This window comes from Tachypleus tridentatus, chromosome 12, assembly GCF_004210375.1.
Source record: "Tachypleus tridentatus isolate NWPU-2018 chromosome 12, ASM421037v1, whole genome shotgun sequence".
NCBI classification, from domain to species: domain Eukaryota; kingdom Metazoa; phylum Arthropoda; class Merostomata; order Xiphosura; family Limulidae; genus Tachypleus; species Tachypleus tridentatus.
The window spans coordinates 13303244-13326296 of NC_134836.1; the positions used below are offsets into that span (position 1 = coordinate 13303244).

The 23053-nt window shown below is 32.3% G+C and overlaps 1 protein-coding gene, 1 long non-coding RNA gene and 1 other non-coding gene across 3 annotated transcripts; 1 reads left to right on the forward strand and 2 right to left on the reverse strand.

Moving 5' to 3' along the window:
• Window positions 1-998: 998 nt before the first annotated feature.
• LOC143234848 (uncharacterized) lies at window positions 999-19871 on the forward strand. Its single transcript, XR_013018831.1, has 4 exons — window positions 999-1152; window positions 3424-3508; window positions 12491-12573; window positions 17081-19871. It is a non-coding gene; the product is annotated as an uncharacterized LOC143234848 (long non-coding RNA).
• On the reverse strand, window positions 8432-8504 carry TRNAV-CAC (transfer RNA valine (anticodon CAC)). The gene has a single exon. It is a non-coding gene; the product is annotated as a tRNA-Val (tRNA).
• Window positions 9402-17473, reverse strand: LOC143234847 (uncharacterized). Its single transcript, XM_076472523.1, has 3 exons — window positions 17113-17473; window positions 10473-10666; window positions 9402-10085 (listed from the first exon to the last, which is right to left on the reverse strand). Exons 1-3 carry the CDS (start codon window positions 17471-17473, stop codon window positions 9867-9869), a joined length of 774 nt encoding a protein of 257 aa, XP_076328638.1. The 3' UTR covers window positions 9402-9866.
• Window positions 19872-23053: the final 3182 nt, after the last annotated feature.

The window sequence follows — 23053 nt, forward strand, 5'->3', positions numbered from 1 at the left end:
CAAAATGATATTAACTTAATAGTAAAATATTTATTTACTTACATAATAATTTTATGTGTCTTATAAAATGCGCAAATAATTTCAAATTGCTCCTATTCGGTTTACTCAGGAAACTGGATCAAATTCAGAAATGTAGCTACAAAGACAAACTGAATGAAATAACAAAAAATATGTATTTATGACAAAGCCAGTCATTTTTCAACTATTTTCCAGAAGCAGTCAGTACTCTTATAATGCACTTACAGCTTAGAGTGCTTATACTATCTCGTGGCACTGCACCAATTGGAATTTGGCTCACCAACTCAGAAAAGAAAATTATTATTTTGTTTTGTTGCACGATAGAATGAAATAATCAGAGAACCAGAACTTCATTACATGATATTTAGAACTTTATATATCTAATCACCAGAACCACTGGCAAGGAAATCTAGAAAAGGAAAGGATTCAAGCAACACATAGTTATTTCGTTTATTACCAGATGAGGAATTAGATGATATTGTTTCGTTAATTGAAAAATTTATTTGAGTGTGTGTATGTATCCAAGGGCAAAGTCACATAATAGGTTCTCTGTGATTAGCCCATACGGATATGTTGGTATCGAACTCCGATTTTTAGAGCTAAAAGTCTTGCAAAATATAATATGGATTCTCATATTAACCAAATCATTATACAGTTTGAAGTTTTGAAAAGATTCTGACAGGGTTGTTTGTCATGTTTAAATATTGTCGTCTTTATATGCAAATCAAAAGAGAGTTCCTGGAAACTTAGCGATAAGTTTGAGGATTATCACGGTACAAAACTAGTTTTAATCTCCCAGTGGGCATAACACAGGCAACCTGTTGTGTATATTGGTATTTAACAACAAAAAACAAACCCTCATCTTTATTATCAATTATGCTTTATGCGTGTTTATGAGAGTAGCTACGCTGTAGTTAAAAACGATGTCGAAATATTAGAAGCTGACCCTTAACCTCGGGCTAGATTAAAGAAACTTGCCGGTACTTTTCCATCAGGGATTTCACAGCGTCATTCATTGGCCAGTGGCGTTCATTTACAAGCATTCCTGTTTTGTTTGGAACTATGTACATCCCTTCAGTGTCGGACTAGAAAACTGATCTGATGAACCGAGACTATTTATGAAATATATCAAAGGTTAAGTTATTTGAATTATATTATTAAACTCTTATAAACCTCTAAGTAAAAGAATGAAATAACATAATGACATACAAATAAGGCATTTTTTTCTTAAAATACAAATAATAAAATAACAATAAAAATAAACTAAACCTGACGTAGTTATTGAAAGTTGTTTTTGGTACATATAACGAAATACAGAAGAAATTAAACAACAAAATTTAATTAACTTGGATGGATGATATTAAAGAAAATTGTCATGTTTGAATGAAATTTCTTTTTAATAGTTACAATATTCTTCCTGATTAATGTTTAAAAATCGTATATAAAAATGGTAGAATATTCTTCTTTAGCAGTGTTCAATTATATTATGGCAGTGCTACACTATTTTCCCTGATAAGTGCTAAATTATTTTATGAAAATGTTTGAATTTCTTTCTCGATAAGTGTTTAAGTACATTATACCTACATTTGAACTAACCTTCCTGACCAATGTTAAAGTATATTATAACAATATTAGAATATCCTACCTGATAGGTGGTGATGACTATCTGCCTTCCCTCTAGTCTTACATTGCTAAATTAGGGACGTCTAGCGCTGATAACCCTCCTGTAGCTTTGTGCGAAATTCAAACCTAACATAATAAGTGTTTAAGGATACAATACTTTCAAAAGATCCTTCCTGATAAGTTTTTACGTTCATTATACCAATACATCGAACTATCCTTCCTGAGAAATGTTAAAGTATATTATAGCGTTATGTGCACTGTCCTACGTGGTTAGTGTTAAAGTGTATTATAATATTATTAAATATCCTTTATGATCAGTATTTAACTATATTATAACAATGTTTGAACATTTTTCTTCCTCTATGTTTACACACATTAAAAAATTTTGGAATATCACGCCTGGCCAGCATTTAAATATATCATAACTGTTAGAATCTCCATCCCGATCAGTGTTTAAGTATATTATAATAATAACAGAAAAACATTCCAAATCAGTGTAGTGTGTATATACCTTAAAACATTAGGGGAATATCTGTCCTTGGTCAGTGTTTTTTATATATAACCATTACTAAGGAGAAAAAAAATGCTAAACGATTTCCTGATATGAAATTCTGATGATATTCACTACAAGGTTACTGTTAAGTATGTTCACGTGCAGAGACTATTGTTCGGTATATTCGTATATAAATCCTGACTTTGTTTGCTTGTAAAAGCTATTTTTTGTTAGCTTTTGTTACGTTGTCAGGCGAATATTCCGAGTGCATAAGAAACTTGAATAATAGTGTTTCATTTGTCTCGTAACATTTTTTGATGCTGTACCTTTGTTATTACAAAAGAAAAAGAATAAAATAATATCTTCTCATTACTGAACATAGTAACAAAATAACGAAGAAAGTTTAGAAATATATTTAGAGAAAAATTAAATTTTGAACATAAGGCATCGTTTCATAAACACGTACACTCTCTATTGTGCAATAACTTTGAAATGAAACAAACCGAGGTGCTCTGGGATTATTTGCCCCACAATCAAGAATCAGCTTAAAGATACGTACACGCAGCTCTGTATAAAAGTTTTCGATCATTCTAAAATAATTTGAAAGAAAAACATATCTAAATGTTAGTTAGATTAACATTTAACACTATTTAATAAAATAAACTACAAAATGAAACCACAAACGTCTACCAAAAACCATAATATTAGTAGTATTTATATGTGCAGTATATTCCATGTTTTTTCATGATGAGTTGAAAGGTCGAGTTATTATTTAGATTTCTATACATAACCCTTAAACATTAACCTAACATTTTTCAGCAGGTTTCATTCCATTTTATGAAGCAAGACTAAGTAAGCAATTAATGTAAAAGGCTTTTGCTACAGTTGTGTATAAAAATGTATTGCCTGTTTAGTATCACAGTTTCATCTTCAATGGTCAACCAATTCGAGTTTGTCAGCCATTTCAGCCTTACTGTCTTAGTATTGTGACTAAAACACTAACTCATCAAGAATATGGATAGCAAAATGCATGAAACCAACGAAAGAAACATTTAATGACGAACTTGGAATAGGTGTTTTTGTATCGCGCACTACGGCTTAAATTGGTGGAAGAGGGCGACCAACACCCTTATTTGTAGAACTAATGTTTGATTAAATCCAGAATTACTAAGAACCTTTTCTAGTTGTTTTTTTATAAATCATTATGCCTTTCAGTTTGGCTGTGATTAAACACAGTTGTGTCTTTATTTTGGAATGTATTTTACAAATTTACTTAATATCCACCACAGGATCTTACTGCAAATATTTTGATTGTATAACAACTGTGCAAAATACCAGCCTGTGAAACAAGGACAGCGAGCACGAGTTTTTCTGGTAAGTAATTTGATTGCTCTTTTAGTGTAGTGTAAATGTTAAAAAACAATTACGAGTAAAAACTAAGAATATCAGAATAATATAAAAACATTTTTTATATTTGCATACAGTGTCTTGCAACAATATTCACCCATCCCTCTGTAAGATTTCCATATTTTGTTGCTATATGAACTTGTAATAATAAAACCTTCAAATATGGCTTTATAGTTAGAATATGCGCAACATTATCCAAACTGAAAAAGCTAAAACATCACTGATATTATTTAAGTAAGAATTTCAAAGAAACTTATAATTTTCTCAATTGCATAAGATTCAATTTCTTTTCTATGACAACCCTAAATCAGTTTAGATGCAAAAAGATTAGTTTTGAAAGTTCACAAAATTAGCGTAACTGTCTTTGTTTGTGTATAATCAAAGTGTTTTAACCTAACTTCAGAGTATATATACCTATTTAAGCCACAGTTCATATACTGATATAACAAGTCAACCACGAACACCAAAGAGTTTTCCAAACAAATAAGGGATAAAGTAGTAGAGAAGCACAAATCAGGAGAATGTTACAAGAAAGTCTTAAAGTCGTTGATTATCCATTTGTGTATGGTGCACTCCATCATTAAAAAGAGGAATGTGCTTCATACCACCCAGTTACTATCCAGATGAGATCATCTTTCCAAACTAAGCAATCGGACAAAGCAAAAACTGGTTAGGGATGTCACTGTGAAGCCAACAGTGACTTTAAAAGATGTGCATAGTTTTATGTTTGAGAAGGGGGTTAGTGTTCGTAAATCAATAATATCCCGGTCCCTACATATAGCTGGTCTCTATGAACGATTGGTAAGAAAGAATTCATTGCTGAAAAAAAGAATACTGCAGATATATGGTAGAAGGTTTTATGGTCAAACGAAACAGAAGTTGAATTAATTGATCTGATTTACACCTTTCGTAAGCTCAACACAGTCAACAACATTCAAACTGACAAGCATGGTGGTGGCAGCATCATGTTATGAGGTTGCTTCTCATTAGCAGAGACTGAAAGCTTGTCAGGATTGAGAGGAAGATGGATAATGCCAAGTAAAGGCAAATTCTAGTAGAAAACCTGCTTTATTCAGCCAAGAATTTAAAACTTGATCGAAAAATCACATTTTAGTAGGACAATGACCCGAAACACAAAGCCAATGCCATTCTGTTGTGGTTTTTTAAAGAAGGTGAATGTTCTGGACTGGCCTAGTGAAAGTACTTATTCAGTCCAAGAGTAAATTTATAGTGAGACTTAAAGATTGCAGTCCATTACTAATTTCAAAAGAACTTGACAGAACTGGAATAATATTACCAGAAAGAATGAACAAAAATTACACCATCCCATTGTGCAAAGAAACTTGCACAGTCCAAAAAAGAGTTACAGCAGTAATTGCTATCAAATATACTTTCACTTAGGGGTGTGAAAACTTATGCAATCAGCAAATTTAAATTTATATATATATATATACTTTCTTTACAAATTTTGCTTACATTCATCATCCTTCAAACATAACAGTGTTAAGCTTGATCATTATAATTTTAAATAAAAAAGGTTAATTAAGAAAATGCTTGCATTGTTTTTAGTTAATTAAAATATGACATTATTGGCATGGGATAAATACTACTGAAAGGCACTGTGAATGTAATTATCTAACTTACATTAACTAAAAATCCGCACTAAAATTTTAAATCTCAACAATTATTCGGGATATGTTGAAAAAAGTCAACTTGATATTATATGTATGTGTGTGTGTGATTTTAAATATTCTCAAATCTAAAAGTAGATCATTAAGTAAGTTTGAGAAATGGTAGATAGGTTTTAATTACAATAAACGCGAGAAAATTCATGTGGATTATTATATTTTGAATTATGAGTGTATTTTGGATACGAATAAACGTAACAGTGTAATGAAAGAAAGGGATATTGGTGTAATGGTCAATCAGCATTCAAGCAATGTGCTGTTGCTGGTGGTAGGGTAAATAGGATTTAGGTTGTATCGACAGAAATACTGAACACAGTCTAAAAAGGTTATAATTTTACTGTATAGATAATTGGTTAGGCCATATTTGGAATATTTGGTTCAGTCTAAGCTCATTACCTTAAAAAGGTCATTGAATTGTTGAGAAAAGTTTAAAAGAGGGTTGTAAGAATGGTGTCCACGTTGAAGGGTGTGTAAATTGAGAAGAGTTTCAGACTTAGGAAATTGTTTCTCTAGAAAGAAAAAAGAGATAGGTGGGATCTCATTGAGGGAAACGGAATCATAGCATTCATGTATCATCTTTTCTCATACTTAACAGCAGGAACTGTAAGACTTGGGGATACAAATACAGATTCTGGCAAGATAAGACTCATCTTTCGCTAAGGCAGTTTTATTTATTTTAAAGGGTTGTTGCTCTCTGCAATGAGTTGTTTTCGGATGTTGTGAAGGCAGTGAATTTAAACAAGTGATAAAGGCTGAAGTTTTAAATTTAAATACTTGATAACCTAGCTTGTTGTCCCTAAACATTTTACACTTTATTGATTAACATATTGTTTATAAGGTTATTTATTCTCTTAGTATTTAAGTAGTTTTAGTGCCATCTAGCTTTTCTTTATTGATTAACATATTGTTTTCTTTTTCTTTTCTATAGTTAACAGCATCTTCACATTTTTATCAATGGTTTTAATGTTCTCACGTAAAACATATAATAGTTTTAATGCTTACAGTTTTCTTTGTTTTATGGATAAATATTTTCCCAAAGAATTATTCGCCTTTTCTCGGTAATTCAAAACCAGCTGTTTGAATATGCTCTTTCTTCTCCTGCTATAAAATAAAATATTCTCAAAATTCTCAGATATGGTTTGTTAGTTTAAAAAGTCAAGGGTTATTGGTTTGTAAAGACGAATAAATTAACATCAAAGAAATGTATCAAAGTTTTAAAAATATTTATTTCTATATTACTCTCAGCTCTATGTGCCTTAAAAAATGGTAGACAGTTCCAAAATAAAGACAGCTCTGCCTGAACTTCGAAATCTCTGACCTGATCTTCGTTTTGTTTATATGTAGAATAAGCTAGAAAATATCAAAGATCATAATCAAGGACTTTCTACCGCCATCTGTTGGTAGTGTAATATTTATAAACAACTAAATCTAAGATGTCATCATTAAAGACTCGAATATAGAAAAGTTTTATTATGCATTAAAATATTTCCACCTGAAAACACTGACAAAAATAATAGGAATTTAATCTTGAATGAACTGAATTTTCAGATATTCACAAGAAACAACCTTGCTTTTCACTTTTCAAATATTAAATTATTTTTTATAGGGGATTAAGTAGACTGCTTACTGTTTTTGTTAAAATTTGTTCTTCTATATCTAAAGAAGCTATTACAAACTCTTATCATCAGTTTTCAATGACATCACACTACCTACGAACCGTCAAATAGCATAAAAATATAATATAATATAAAAATATATTATTTAAGTGGAATTGTGCAACAGAAAACAACAACTCCTTTTTTATTTGGGAAAATTCCGTATTTAAATATTAAATTTCTGCTATATTTCCTCTAGATAAGTTTACCCAAAATTTGAAACAGTGGAATATATCTTTGAAGAGATTAAGTAGGGGTAATAACTTTGTGCTGAATGCTTCACTCATTCAGTTGAAGTAAAACACATTGACCATGTATAACCATTACTCAAAATAAAACACGACTATCATACTTCAGAAGTGTTGGTTTATTTGTAGTTTGCACAAAGCTGCATAATAGGCCATCTCTGCTCTGGGCCCGGCATGGCCAGGTGGTTAACGCAATCGACTCGTGATCTGACGGTCGCTGATTCGAATCCCCGTCTCATCAAATATGCTCGCCCTTTCAGTCGTGGGAGCGTTAAAATGTGACGGTCAATCCCACTATTTCTTGGTAAAATAGTAGCCCATGAGCTGGCGGTGCCTTCTCTCTCGTCTTACACTGCTAAATTAAGGACAGTTAGGGCAGATTGGACTCGCGCAGCTTTGAGCGAAATTCCAAACAAACCAAAACCATCTGTGCTCGGCTCACCATGGGTATCGAAACCCGGTTTATAGCGTTGTAAGCCTGCAGCAATACAGATACACCGCTTGGGCGGGTTTCAGTCACTGTATTTCTCACAGATGGAATATGAATGAGGGACAACCAATGCCCTGTATATAGAAAATATCGATAAAATTATAAAAATCAAAGGATGTTTCATGTTTCTTAGTTCAACTGGATACTGACAGATCATTATATCAGGTTATGTAACGTTATACATACAGTCTGATATGTACATTGACACTATACCTAGATACTAACATATTATTACAGTATGATATGCCCGCAAGGATTGTTCTTGGTTACTAGCAAGTTATTTTTGTGCAATATGTTCACTAAGATTGTACACAATTTATAACGTATCATTCTATCAGGTTGCTTATCATTATCATTACGCTAAAATCTGTTTAGGTATCTAAACAGATCGTTGTTGTTTAGTTCAGAATGTCTTGAGTATTGTTGTTTATTTTTTTAGTATGTAATATACATTTTTGTTCTATTTTTCTATATAATATCCAAGTTTTTCTTTTCTATGCACATTGACCTTTAATGGCTGCTCTAGATTTAAAGGAGAAAAACATTGCTTTGGAAATTTAATATAAAGATTCCATTTTCGATTCTAAATGAAAAAATGCGAAAATCAGCACTCAAGTGAAATTAACATTAAATACCTGATGTTTAGCATTTAAAAGATATGTTGACAATACTAGAATAATGGTGTTTGTGTGTTTTTCTTATAGCAAAGCCGCATCGTGCTATCTGCTCAGCCCACCGAGGGGAATCGAACCCCCGATTTTAGCGTTGTAAATCCGGAGACATACCGCTGTACTAGCGGAGGGCAAAAATGTGCATGCCAGGGATCGAACCTGGCATCTTCCGCGTGTGAGGCGGATGTGATAACCACTACACCACAAGCACCTCAGAATAATGGAAAACTTTCTTGTAGTTGGAGTCACTTCATTTGTTTTAGCAACATTACAATCAAAACAGATGGTTATAGTAGCAGTCTTGATATAATTCGTTACTTACTTTCATAGCATAGAGCTGAGCTTAAAAGCTCTAACCTACTATACAGTCAGTACGAGAGGTAATTTCCAAGGATATGTAGAAAATAATAAAAAACTGTGTTTAGGTTTACTATTTAGTCCATCCAAGGTGTTAAAAACTTTGTACATCATATTTGGTCGAGCAGAAGTAATTGTGATGCTGCAAGTTTATATTTCACATTTGACATTCTATATCATTACGATGTCACATAGTACCTATGTTTCATATTATCATTTTAGCAAGTAATATCTATATCCTATGTTATGAAATTTACATAAAGTATCTGTCCTCCCTATTATATGCTTGACGCTAGCGCCTATACTCCATATTGCATATTTCACGCATAATATCTATACTCCATATTATATAATTATCACGTATTATCTATACTCCATATTATCAACAGGATATGCAAATTTATAATCTTTATTTTGAATTTAAGACATTTTATGTATAATTCGTGTTATCAACTTGACATTTAGTACCTGTACTCTACATCGTGAATTTGGCACATTGCACCACGTTCTTCGTTATCGACTTTTAATGTATAACGTACGCTCAATATTAACATGACACAGCATCTCTATTTTATATTAGCAATGCCGCACATAGCTTATGTATTCCATATTATCAACATGATTATTTTATTTATATACGCTCTGTTTGTGATACTGTGCTGTTTTGTTCAACATTTTTATTTGTAATCGGTAATCATTGTGTCCAACAGAATCTGTTTACCTTTCTCAAACAATCCCTGTGAACTTGAAATATAGTAGTCATCAAAATTCACCCTTGTTTCGGGTGTTTATTACACAAACGTCTATACAATATATAGTTGAACTATCACTTAGTAATGAGATGACACAAAAATAAAAGTTAGCATTCGAATTGTTGATTTATGTAAGCAAAACATTTTTTTCTTGTAACACAACAGTCCGTTACGTACAGAAGTTTTACTCTTCACTAAAACAAGAAATACATCAGTAATCTATGTGGTGATGCTTAAACTCTTTTAAGTTTTAGTAGATGCTGCTAATAATAAAACAATCGACATAAATACGCTAAAATTCTAATATTTTGAGTTATGTTTGTGAATTAATGCTTTTTACAGTTTTGAATACTGAGCTCCAAAATTGTATGTAGTATCCATGCTTTTCTAATTTTTAACTATTACATGAAAGAGCCCAAAACACTTGTAAGATTTTCTACTTTGATTTTTTAACGAACACAACTTCACTCCACATTGATTTTTGTGTAACTTGGAAAAAACGATGCCAAAAAAGGATTTGTAGAGGGAGCCACATATGTCCCCTCCAAACGTCGAATAACGTATTGATCCTCTGGAACAGCATAAACAAATCCTTCTTGCACAGGTAAGGTGACAACTGTAAGTTTCTCGCCAGTGCCGAGAGCTTCCTGTACGTGAATGCGTGCCTCAGGTAGTTGCACTGTCTGGAAAATTACATGAAGAATTATTAAAGATAACAACTTTGGTAGAATTCTTGAAACTATTGATCTAGAAATGAAATTTTCGAATTATTTGTCAAACACTATGCATATTTGATTTAAGTAAATAAAATGTATTTTTAAAAACAAATATCAAACTAAAATGCAGTTTAGAGGCTTAAAATATTAAGCTAGTTTAAATTGTATTGAAATTATGAGATATTCTGGTCACAGATAAAGTGGTAATAAACTGCATATGTAATAATATATACAGCATTTGATCGTTAAATAGTTTTACGTTTTGGACTTTACTTGTTGCATGTTTAACTTCTCAGTGGAGTCACAAAAGCGAGTATTTTTCAGTATATAGTTAATTTGTCTATATACGAATACCTGTCTTGTACTATTTCGTGCACTCTCTTGTTTGTTTCCATCATTTTCCTGTACTTTTTGTGGCTTGGCGCCATCTAGCGCTAGTGTACAGAAGTGCAAGTCTAAACTGGAAAGTCCTACGGATATGGCAGCAACAATGTGTGTAATAATAACGACAATCACTCTGGTTAACACGATTCCAAACTGAATCTTTTCTAGTAGAGAGGGAGAAGAAAAAAGGATAAATAATTCAATACAGTACGTAAGTATAACTAAATAATAAAACTTAAAGTGTTCAGTCACACATGGAAACAATCTGTTATATCAGAAGTGTCAGTCAGTCAGCAAATGGTAATGTCAAATATAATAACTACCTCATAAACAGTGTGCACCCAACACATTAGGGCGTTCTCAGGTGAACTGTTTCCCGTACAAATATAGAATAACAACTTCGAGCAAAACACTCAACTAAGTCTTTGTACAGGCACTCACGATGAAAGACAATTAGGAAATTTCTTCGAAATCTAGGCTTCCTGCTTGCTCGTAATAAGTTTTACTTTGTCTTATTGGCATCATCACGTGACCTATCATTCTCTATTTACAATCTCAGTCTTAAACATTTCAATGTAGTGTCCTCTTTCAACGAATGGATCCCCATACGTTTTCACGGACAGAGTGAATAAAATTTGATAAGAAAGATGGAGAGTGTGAGAGATAAAAGAACAGAAGGCCAAGCTCGAACTAAATAATTTCAATAGTTTTGGACCAGTGTTTGTATGCAAGAAACTGTATAAAAACAAATGTGAAAATTTTAAAAAAATCTATATTACTAAAGATGGTGAAAAAAAGTACATGATATACAAAATGTATGGTATACTTACAGTATCACAGCAAGCCGTTTTGTTAGCATGAATTCTGGCAGACCTATATCACTCCATCCGGCTCTTGGCCTTCATTTAGCTTTACTTTTAGGCACTAATACAAACAGAACTTGTTGCTTAACATGCATTTTCTCTTGATTTTTGTAAAGCTGCATTAAATACCGAGTTGCTCCAGAATCGATATGCAACATAACTCACCTGTAACAACACATCTCAAAAGTCTCCAGTTGTATACAATTCACTTTACTCAGAATCTAGAAACTACACCATTGGAAACAAATTACTCGATGAGCGTTCAGAAGTGTCTAAAGTTTTGTGATCATACCAGTCTCCAGATCATGATAATTCTCAACAATTCCATCTGTATTGCTGAAGTACTTCCACAACTTCCTTCTCTTACCAAAAAGTTGAAAGAGTTCACTTGATCTAAAATTCACCCTCCCACCTGTTGTTTTCTACCTACCAATACAATCTTGGTTTTCTTAATGGTCAGAGACCCCACTGCTCATTGTACTATTTAATTCGATCCATCAACTTTTGTATTTGTTAAAATGTAGTGTTGTCTGCATACCTTAGACCACAAACAGTTCTTACACCTATCTTGACACTTCCTTAACACACCTAACTAGCTTAACTCCTGATACCTTCTGTTTCCAAATTCAAGAGACTTGGTGAAAAAATGAAACCCTCTAAAATGTTCAGCCAACAGAATAGCTCTTCTATTTTCTCATTGATGTGTCTTGGTTGTCTATGAAAACCAATACCAACCAGAATTCTTGAAAGAAACTGATGAGTCTATAAAACAAATGTCAGTTGATATTCGCACTCTCAGACAGAAAATTTATCCTTGTGTGCGTTAAGGGTTATAAATTTATTTAATATGTATACTTGGGTCATAGACGTATCACATTTTGAAAAACTATTACTAAACACGTTCAGAATTTATCATATTTTGGATACTTTTTTCAGGATGCAGATTTTTCTTTTTTACCAGGGGAACCACTTTCAATGAACCTGAAATTGTCGGATATCACTTGCATGTGAAGGGTGTTGTTATCGAGTAATAAGCGCAATACACACACACACACATTTTTTAAAAAATGTTGATGAAGGAAACTTTAAAATCTCTAAATGGATATTTCACTGTTCTTTTTGTAGATTTTTTCCACTTGATCCTGCCGCTCCTAATTGCTTCGTCTACACAATCTTCGCTTCTTGGTCTATCTCGTTTGAAAAACCAGGTAAAACAAAATATATTTGACTCTTCAATATTTGAGAAATAACTTTAAGTGAGGTGAATTACCTAACAATCGTGATTATAGAGCAAAAAAAGAGTAACACACAATGTGTCACCTGATCATGACAAACTGACTTAGAGTCATGGGATGAAACGTTATGCATTACGCTTCTTTAACCATTTATTCACGTTTTCAGTGGTTTCAAACAAAAATCAGTAGATTAGAGGCTCTCATGTTATTCTCTTTTGCTGTATTATTGTGCTGAAATAAGATTTTTTTTATTAACCATAGCTGAGAATAATAGCGACTGGAACTGCGTCTATAATGAAATACACGTAAATGAGAAAATGTACGGCATTCTAAATTTTAAAAAAAATTATAAAACTGAGTTTAATACATCGTTTAAATAAATAGTATATTTATTGATCATACTCAATACAGGTTCAAAGGTGTTGAAAATAAATATATTCTTCATTTAACATACTGACAGGGTTAATCCAGTGTCTTATCAACCAGTAGACCTAACTAGCCAACTGAAGTGTTTAAAAGCACTCCAGTTGTACTCAACAGTTTTTGACTGGCTAGTTAAGAGCTAAAAATAAACCCGCTAATGAATTTAGCTAAGTAGGTATACTGCTTGTACCTTCTTGCTTATAAAAATAGGTGTGTGTGTGTTTTCATATAGCAAAGCCATATTGGGCTATCTGCTGAGCACACTGAGGAGAATCGAACTCCTGATTTTAGTGCTGTAAATCCGTAGACTTACCGCTGTACTAGCGAAGGGCACTTATAAAAATAAAGATTGTATTTTTATATTTACACAAAATATTTTAATTATTTTACTTAATATTTGTTTGTTAAACCAGTTAAATATTTATTTATGCACCAATATTTTAATATTAATAATGAAATATTGTAATTTATTACAAATTTTACAAAATGTGAACAATTGTGAAGTTGTAGTAGTTATAACAGAGGAGCAGAGTATCTTACTATTAGATAGGGTAGGTTGTATATTGGAAAAGAAAACCTTGTATTTTATGACAAACATCTAAATTAATATCATTATCGATTACTTGAATTTCTATATATATATATGTCTTTTTGGAGAGCAGTCATCTTCCCACAGTTGTGTGCAGGCAGTAAAGGGGGATACAGATGTGGGGCGTTATATGCTTGAACACTCACATCGTGAGTGATTGGCTAATTGTAATATTGGTATCATTTGTAAAATGCGTTAATTAGGATAAAAGAAATCAATAATACACAAACATTTAAGACTGTTAACCAATCTAAAGATACTGTAATTAATAATTTCATTAAAGTTTATCGTAAACTTTATTCTAAACAAAATCCTTATGTGGATTTATCTTTTCTTTATGTTATTCCCAAACTCCATAAATCTCCAATTAAATTTAGATTTATTTCTAATTCACTAAGAACAATTATTAAACAACCGGCTATATTATTAAATAAATTAATGTTTCACTTGACAAAATTAAAAATTTAAGTGCTAGTAATTAAAAACATACTTTTTGGACAATAAAAAATAATCAACCTATTTTAAAATTTCTAAAAAATTGTGAACAAGTAAATAATATTAAAACATTTGATTTCACAACATTGCATACCACAATTCCTTTAGTTGATTTAATTTTTATTTTAAATTCATTAATAGAGCAGTTCTGTTATCGTTTTATAAAACTGGAAGAAATAAAATTTAGCTCCAAAAACATAAAAAAGATATATTAAATTTCTGTATTTACACAGGTTCTTAAACAGGTAATAGCAGTTTCAATGGGACCTAACTATTCTACTTGTATAGAAAATTTATATCTTTACCATGTTGAGAATAGATTTATTGAAAACTGCACCAATCCAGATATATTTACCTCAACTTACAGATATATAGGCCATTTAATTAGTATAAATAATCCTAAAATATATGATGTTATTAACACTATTTATCCAGTAGAATCAGAAGCTGAAAATACTTCAATATTTAATACAGAACCACATTATTTAGTTTTAGAAATTGAATAATTGATAAGGATATTAAGGTAAATATTTTTGATGAAAGAAAATATTTTACCTTTCCAATTTATGATTTACCCTTCTTTAATAGTAATGTACCATAACCTTCTGTTATGAGTATTATAATTTCGCAGTTATTCAGATATTGTAAAATTTGTAATAAATTACAATGTTTAATCAGCAATGTTGAAATACTGATACAGAAATTAATACTTAATGAATTTAATAAAGAAACTTTAAATAAAATTATTAAACTATTCTGTAACGCATATGAGAATGTATCAAATAAATATAAAGAAATAAAAAACAGTGAAATTTTACTAAAGATTTTTAATTAGTATTTATAGTTATGAATTAAGTCATTTAACAACTTGGCACTACTTCATGCGGATATATCACAGTAGACTTAGTAAATTGGTGGTGGTTAGGTGCTGTACTAGTTGAGTTAAATAATTGGATGGGAGCTTCATACTAGTCTAATTCGTTTACTGCGCCACTAATTCGTGCCTTTCTACCATAAAGAATGCTGAAATGCTAACATCAAGAAGTAAGTTTTAAATTACCGAAATGGTTAGTTTTCTTATTCTCATTTTTCAATCAATTTTTCTTTTTTACTTTGGAGAGCAATCACCTTCCCACAACTGGCTGCAGGCAGTGAAGGGTGATAGATGTGGGACGTTGTGGGCTTGAGCACCTATATCTCGCTCTCATAATTTCTTTTTATATATCTATTGCTACTCCTTTATCTTACTTACTTGAGACTGGCCAATGAAGGTTAAAACTGATATACGGTGTATCCTCACTGTAATGTGGGTCCTACGTTGTAGTCACCTCCGAAACGTAGGGTACATTTTATATTCCACATTATAACTTGTACTCCGGGATGTTTTAATTTGTACAGCGTGTTTTTTATATTACCTTTTAATCTATTTTTGTTTCGGCTTGTTTTTAGGTTATAACAAACTAATATATATATATGTAGATTGTTTGTTTGTTTGTTTGTTTTGAATTTCGCACAAAGCTACTCGAGGGCTATCTGTGCTAGCCGTCCCTAATTTAGCAGTGTAAGACTAGAGGGAAGGCAGCTAGTCATCACCACCCACCGCCAACTCTTGGGCTACACTTTTACCAACGAATAGTGGGATTGACCGTCACATTATAACGCCCCCACGGCTGAAAGGGCGAGCATGTTTAGCGCGACCGGGATGCGAACCCGCGACCCTCAGATTACAAGTCGCACGCCTTGACACGCTTGGCCATGCCGGGCCATATATATAGAAAAAGAAAGTTTTGTTTTTCGTTTACAAATATTTAGTTACTTAAAATTAAATTTTTTTTTATTCCATCTTGGCAAATCATTATAATCACGAGAGTCTGAGCCGAAGTAGGGATAAGTTTTTTGTTTAAGTAAACCAATTTTTGTAATTCTGACTTTCTTGTTTCAATACTTTTTGTGTCATTAACTTTCTATATTACTATAGTTGGATAGGTTACGTATATAGCGATCTCTACTTGTTTTTGTAATATTTTTTTATTACACTTGTCATATTTTATAGTTACTACAACAAATGCACATTTAATAAAATCGGTAATTTTAAGTTAATTAACTAACACAGTTCTTTACTTTATTTTATACGAAAAATAACTATTTGAAAATAAAAGTTAAATGCACAAACTTATTAAATGTGACATATTCCGGACTTCGAACTATGAACAGTGCATTTAAAAAAAAATAAAGATGTAATATGATCACGTGACCATCTCTAGCTATACACTAAATTTTCTTCTTTTGACTTCCTGTTTGCTCCTTATTATGTACTTATTGTACTAGTCAGTGATACTCAGGAAATACTTAATGAAAAGGATAGTTTGATAACACTGCTACATTATCCTCACGTTTGAGTTAAAAATAGCAGTAAGACGCTAACAGCAGAGGAGGGTTTAAAGTTCGACAATATGCGAAAAAAAAACTCAACTTGTACGCTTTAAGTTGACAGTCGAACAGATAGACTGATTGGTTAATTTGTTAAAAGGCTGTTGCCACGTGTGTTAGATAAAAGTGCCAGTAATCAAAACGTAAAATTCTTCTATTTAATAGGTAAAGAGAAGTCCCAGTTAAGTAGCAATTATTTCAAAGAGATTGCGGTCGTTTCAAAAGCACATAAAATCTCACCAAAGTGTAGCAGATCACTAAGGGGCCCTTACAACTGTATTGCACATAACTGAGTTTGTTTTAACTGTTGTACACGAAACTCCGCGTTTGTATGACTCTCATTCACGTGACTCAAAATTTGTTTTTAATTATGAAACTCGTGATATCTAAAGAGGTAGGATGTATAAAATACATAGCCCTTATAGATAATAAAAACGTTTACAAGCATGTAAATATATTAATTGCTTCTAATTCTTCACTTGATCTCTTAAACATTAAATTTGTATAAAAACTTATATATTGCTAATGAAATAGTTGTTTTAGATGCCCAAGTAGGAACGAAAAAGAGAGCATACCTTGCCGGTTGAATGAACTTCTGAGACTGATCATGCAGCTGGTTACGCTCAGGTTAAAGGTGAACGGTAGAATAACAAGAAGGCAAAGAATTATGAAAACTGTTACGAACATTAGGTTGAGACCACGGTTAATTCCTCGTTTGTAGGCTGCAACTCCGAAACTTCCAGCCACACAGTGCAGAAGGGCCAGGAAGAAAGGAGATTCTTTCCGGTCTTCACACATTTCGTGTCTGGGCTGCACAACCTCAACGATCCCCAAAGCCAACAGACATCCTCCACATATTATCTGAGTGAAAGCCAGACTAAAACATACGTTGTGTCGACATAATCTGTGGTCTGAAAGTCCGACGAAAGCTTCCATCAGCAACTAAAGAAAATCAAATACCAAGAGTAGGATAGTGAATGTGGATCTCTTAAAGAACGTTTGAGCAAGTAATCATGTCTGTACCCTGGTCTTTATCCTCTTCACACAGCTGTGTGATGTAGAGACACGTGGTCACCAGAAATAGACTCACGTTTCAGGAGTCGGGGGAGACTCACTCATGAACTAATGGGATGAAATAGAAGACTAAAAAATTTATAACATATGTTTCTTCTTACTCGTGACTAAAGAAGTTGATAGGACTTTATGTATTCATCGTTTTTGTTTTACATCGAATGAAATGTTATAATCTTTGTAGAAAGAAATAATTTCATGTATCTCGAAATTGATCAAAACAGATGTTCTGTAATTAGACCTAGGCTGTCTCCAAAGTAGCTTTCCATCACAAAGTGTGTGATATTGTTTTAAAGAGATAACTAATGACACAAAACTTCAGAAAGTTATTGACTTTGTGGGTTAACATGAAAAGTCATAGTGAAAAAAAAATGTTGACATCATTAAAATGTTAGAGAGAGCAACAATTACTTATGTCTGTGTTCATCCAGGTTTATTTAGAACTACAATGTAACAAAGGGCGAGTTTCAAGAAATATCTAAAACATGTTTGTGTGGCTTCATCCAGAACCAAAATGTAAGAAATTACAGGACCCCTGGATTATTTAAAACGTGTTTTCCCGACTTTAACCAGAATGTAACAAAGTGCGGAATTCACATAATAATTAAAACGGATTTACTCAGTATCAACTACGATCAGAATTACAATCAGATAACAAAGAACGGATTGCACAGAATAATTAAAACGTGTTTAAATGACTTCAGTTATAGCCAGAATGACGAATAAATAATAAAGAACTTGTTTCACTGAATAGTTAAAACGTGTTCATCTAATTTCAACCAGAAAAAGATATTAACAAAGAGCGGATTTTACGGAATACTGAAACTTCTTCATCCAGTTTCAATTATAACTAGAATATACCAAAAGGCAGGTTGAACTGAGAAACTTAAAAAACATGTTTACCTAGTTTCAAGTGTAATCAGAATGAATATCAGGCAATAAAGAACGAATTGCACGGAACAATTAAAACGTATTTACTTTAGCTTCAACTAGAACCAAATTGATAAACAGTTAGAAAAAGAAATGGATTGCACAGAATAGTTAAAACACGATCACATGGCTTCAACTAGTACCAGAATGTAAAAAAAGGGCAAATTTCACGTAATAAAACATTTATACAATTTCACCTAGAACCAGAATGTAACAAAGTGTAGGCTTCACAGAATTCTTGAAACTGTTTACTCAGTTTGAAATAGAATCAGAATGAAAGCCAGGTAAACACGAGTGGATTTCTCGGAATAATTACATGTCTTACCTGGATACAACTAGAACCAGAATGATAAGCAAATAATAAAGAATATGTTGTATGGAATAGTTAAAACGTTTTTACCCAGTTTCAACCAGAAACGTAATGTAACAAAGCACGAATTGCTCAGAATGATAAAAACGAGTTTTAGTTTCATTTAGAATCTGTGACGGATTTGCTGTTGTATATTTATTTTAATACCGATATTTGTTCAAGATAAATTTATATTTAGAAATGTACGTAACTTATATTGCTAAATGTCCGCTTATTCACTAAAGTTTTAGAAGGGTTTGGAGTGTAAGAATCAATATGTATGTAAATACTAGATGTCACCAGTAGTGATTAAAGGCTGAAATTTCTAGAAACTCGCCTCAGGCTTACAAAAACGAACCAATGCGAAGGAATTTCAGATATTGATCAACGGATTAACATCGCACGTTAGTATTTTTACGAAGATATTATATAAATTCAGCTGTTAAGTTTGTTTGTTTGTTTTGGAATTTCGCACAAAGTTACTCGAGGGGCTATCTGCGCTAGCCGTGCCTAATTTAGCAGTGTAAGACTAGACGGAAGGCAGCTAGTCATCACCACCCACCGCCAACTCTTGGGCTACTCTTTTACCAACGAATAGTGGGAATTACCGTCACATTATAACGCCCCCACGGCTGGGAGGGCGAGCATGTTTGGCGCGACGCGGATACGAACCCGCGACCCTCAGATTACGAGTCGCACGCCTTAACGCGCTTGGCCATGCCGGGCCAGCTGTTAAGAACTAACGTGTGATCATGGAAGAACTAGCTAGCTCTTCGTTAAATGAATTGTACCAATACCAACTCGAAATTAATTCACTCACATAGGATATCAATGAAGTTCTGGAGCAACTAGAAGACTCAATGTTGTTTGTAAGTTTGTAAAACATTTGTATACATATCAGTATTTGTAATAACTACTTTTAATAATCGTTATTATAAATTGTATTATTGCTTGTCTATTAAAATACATTTATTTCACGAAAAAGAACTTGTTGGCAAATATCATAAATTTGATAAACGTCAAGACTTAATTAACTTCTGAAGTTGAATTACAAGTTAATTCAGTTTTAAGCTATTTTAAATCGTATTACTTAGCAAACCGAAATGTAAAAAACTATGGATTTTATAGAAAAGTTAATATTTGTGTATCTAGTTTCAACTAGTATCGGAATAACGACCACATCAGAAAGAATGAGTTGCAGGAAATAATTTAAACAGGTTTACCTATTTCAATTAAAACAAAAACGGCAATCAGGTAACAAAGAACAACTTGCATGTAGTAGTAAAACCTAAGTGAATAAAAACCAGGTAACAAAGAAAGTGCTGCATGGAAGACTTGAAACGTGTTTTCCTTGTTTCATCTAGAACGAGAATGATAAACATTAAAAAATAATGGGTTGCATGGAATAATTAAAAATTATTTACCTGTATTCATCTGGAATTACTATGTAAAAAGAGATATCTAAAACGTGTTCACCTAATTTCAACCAGAATCCCACTGTAACAAAGAGAGGATTTTACGGAATACGTAAAACGTAGTTGCCAACTTTTAACTGAAGCTAGAATGACAAAGAGGTAACAAGTAATGGTTTACATGAGTTATTAAAAACATTTCTACGTGGGTTTAACTATGACTAGAATTTAACGAAGAACGGTTTTTGTTTAATACTTAAAACTTTCAACTGTAACCAGAATGACAACGAAATAACAAAGAACGGGCTGCACGAAACAGTTAAACCATCTTTAACCTGCTTCAAGTGGAACGAGAATTATAACCAGATAATATAGTATGGGTTGCACGGAATAGTTAAAATGTATTTATCTAATTGCATTTACAATTACATTAGTTGTACTTTTCAAGATTCACAAAGTTCCATCTCTGAATATTTAGACGTTTAGTTAAATTTTTGAGTTTCACACATATTAAATCCTGAGACTCAAGACGATTATTTAAAAAAAATTCAAACTTTTAGGGATTTTAAAGAAACAGTCTTCCAACGGTTTGGATTTAAGTTTGCATACTTTAAATTAAAAAGTCATGGATTCGATTCCTCGTGTTGGACGGAGCTCCGATAACCCCTGTGTAGCTTTGCCCTAAAACATTCCATTATGTTTCACAAAAGCGCTCAATCATGAGTATGTACACGATTAGCTAAAACATATACTTTACAAATTTTCAGCCCAGAGCTTCTAGACTATCAGTTAAAAATTTTCAAGTTTAATAGAAACCTCTCCTAAGGTGTCAAGTGTTTCAAATGTTGAAACTGATCAAATTTTTAGATACCAGATTCGGAGGTAACAAGATATTTCAGACATGTAGTCTTTTTAGAGCTATAAAACTACTACAAGTGTTGTTGTTATTGTTTTCACAAAGCAGAAGCAATTTAACTTTAATAATTTATCTTAACGTTTGTTGGTAAAACTAGGGGGTATATTTAATCTAGTGTTTATCATAGTTTCTTCCTACAAATGTACATATGATCATGTGTTGCTGCTGAGGAGCAGAAAGTAACGGTAAGTAAAGTGAAGAAAATAGTAGTTACTTAATTCATTGTTTTACTTATTTCTTTATAGGTCTGTTGATATAAATTTAATGAATGACACATTATCGTTTATATAAAGAGCTACTGGTATTTACTGTTATAATGAGAGTTATTTCTGTTTATAGTTTGTCTCAAAAGTTACTGATATTCCCCGTTTATATCGAGAATTATACAATTTACTATTTATAATGAGACTTACAGTCTTCCACCGCTTATCTCGATAGTTGTACTATTTATCATTCATAATGAGACTTACTGCCCTCCACTGCTTATCTCGAGAGTTGTACTATTTATCATTTATAATGAGACTTACTGCCCTCCACTGCTTATCTCGATAGTTGTACTATTTATCATTCATAATGAGACTTACTGCCCTCCACTGCTTATCTCGAGAGTTGTACTATTTATCATTTATAATGAGACTTACTGCCCTCCACTGCTTATCTCGATAGTTGTACTATTTATCATTCATAATAAGACTTACTGCCCTTCACTGCTTATCTTAATGTTCTTTACTGATTGAGTGGAGCGTTACTACTGTTTACTGTTTATCTCAAGGGTTACTGTTGTTGATGTCCTGAATCACCACTTCAATAAAATACTTGTAGATTGATGTAAGTTCTTAGTTGCATTTATTTACCTTGATTTGATATTTACCTAAAAATATTTAGATCATGAAAATTATCGTATGTGTGACGACCGTTACTGATATCTGTTACTAAACAAGAAAACACATTCAACATTTTTTGAGGGATATCACTTAATACAGAATTTTGTTCTTCTAAAGCTGTTGCAACAGTAACGAGATAATTGAAAATTGGAGAAGTTTTATCTTTATCGTAGCTAAGGATCTATTGATTCACTTTCTATAACTTTAGTAATAAATCATAAAATATATTATGATGTACCATGCAATGATCTTTAATATAGATCTAAAAATATACCCAAACAGTGACACGTGTTTTTCTATTTGCACGTTATTGGGAAATTCCAGCCATAAATATAAGTAATGCCATTCTATTTTCGCTTTACTAGAAAAACTAACTTAACATATTTTTAAGTTCCAAAATAAGCTAATATTTTCAGAATGATACTACTCGAACATTAAAGTAAGGAATGTCTACGGTCTCAAAGTAACTGTTATCACTTGCCAGAGCGATCGTTCCTTACACATATGTGCTCTGTGTAAGAGATTTCACTATTTCCGAAGGTCCTCGATAAACAGTGTTGAAATTATTCGGATAAAATAAACGTAAACATTTTAATCAGTATTATCTTTATTAAACAATTGCATTCTTCTTACATTGAGATAGCCGAGAAAGCAAAATAAACGAGACATGCAGTATGTGATCTTGTCTGGCGTCGTGGGCAACAGTACACGTAACCTTAGTTGCTTTATATGGAAATCTATTCATCACATGTTGGAGTTACAAGAAACATTATATTAGCTTTTACATGCATCTACAATATGTTTTTGCATGCTTACCATAACGAAGCTATTACATACGTAACTGCTGCTTAATGTCTCGCCTACAGAATTTGAATTAAAAACAGAGGAATGGCAGTCGCCTACATTTTGTCGTTCCACGTGGGTACTCACGTCAATGTGGATTTAATTAAGCAG

Bases quoted from the DNA above. Each gene is read 5' to 3' on its own strand.
- LOC143234847 (XM_076472523.1), bottom strand. From the start codon at position 17,473: ATGGAAGCTTTCGTCGGACTTTCAGACCACAGATTATGTCGACACAAC. The intron at 10,667-17,112 runs GTATGCTCTCTT...CCTCTCTACTAG, and splicing joins AAGTTCATTCAACCGGCAAG to AAAAGATTCAGTTTGGAATC. The intron at 10,086-10,472 runs GTATTCGTATAT...GTAATTTTCCAG, and splicing joins CACGAAATAGTACAAGACAG to ACAGTGCAACTACCTGAGGC.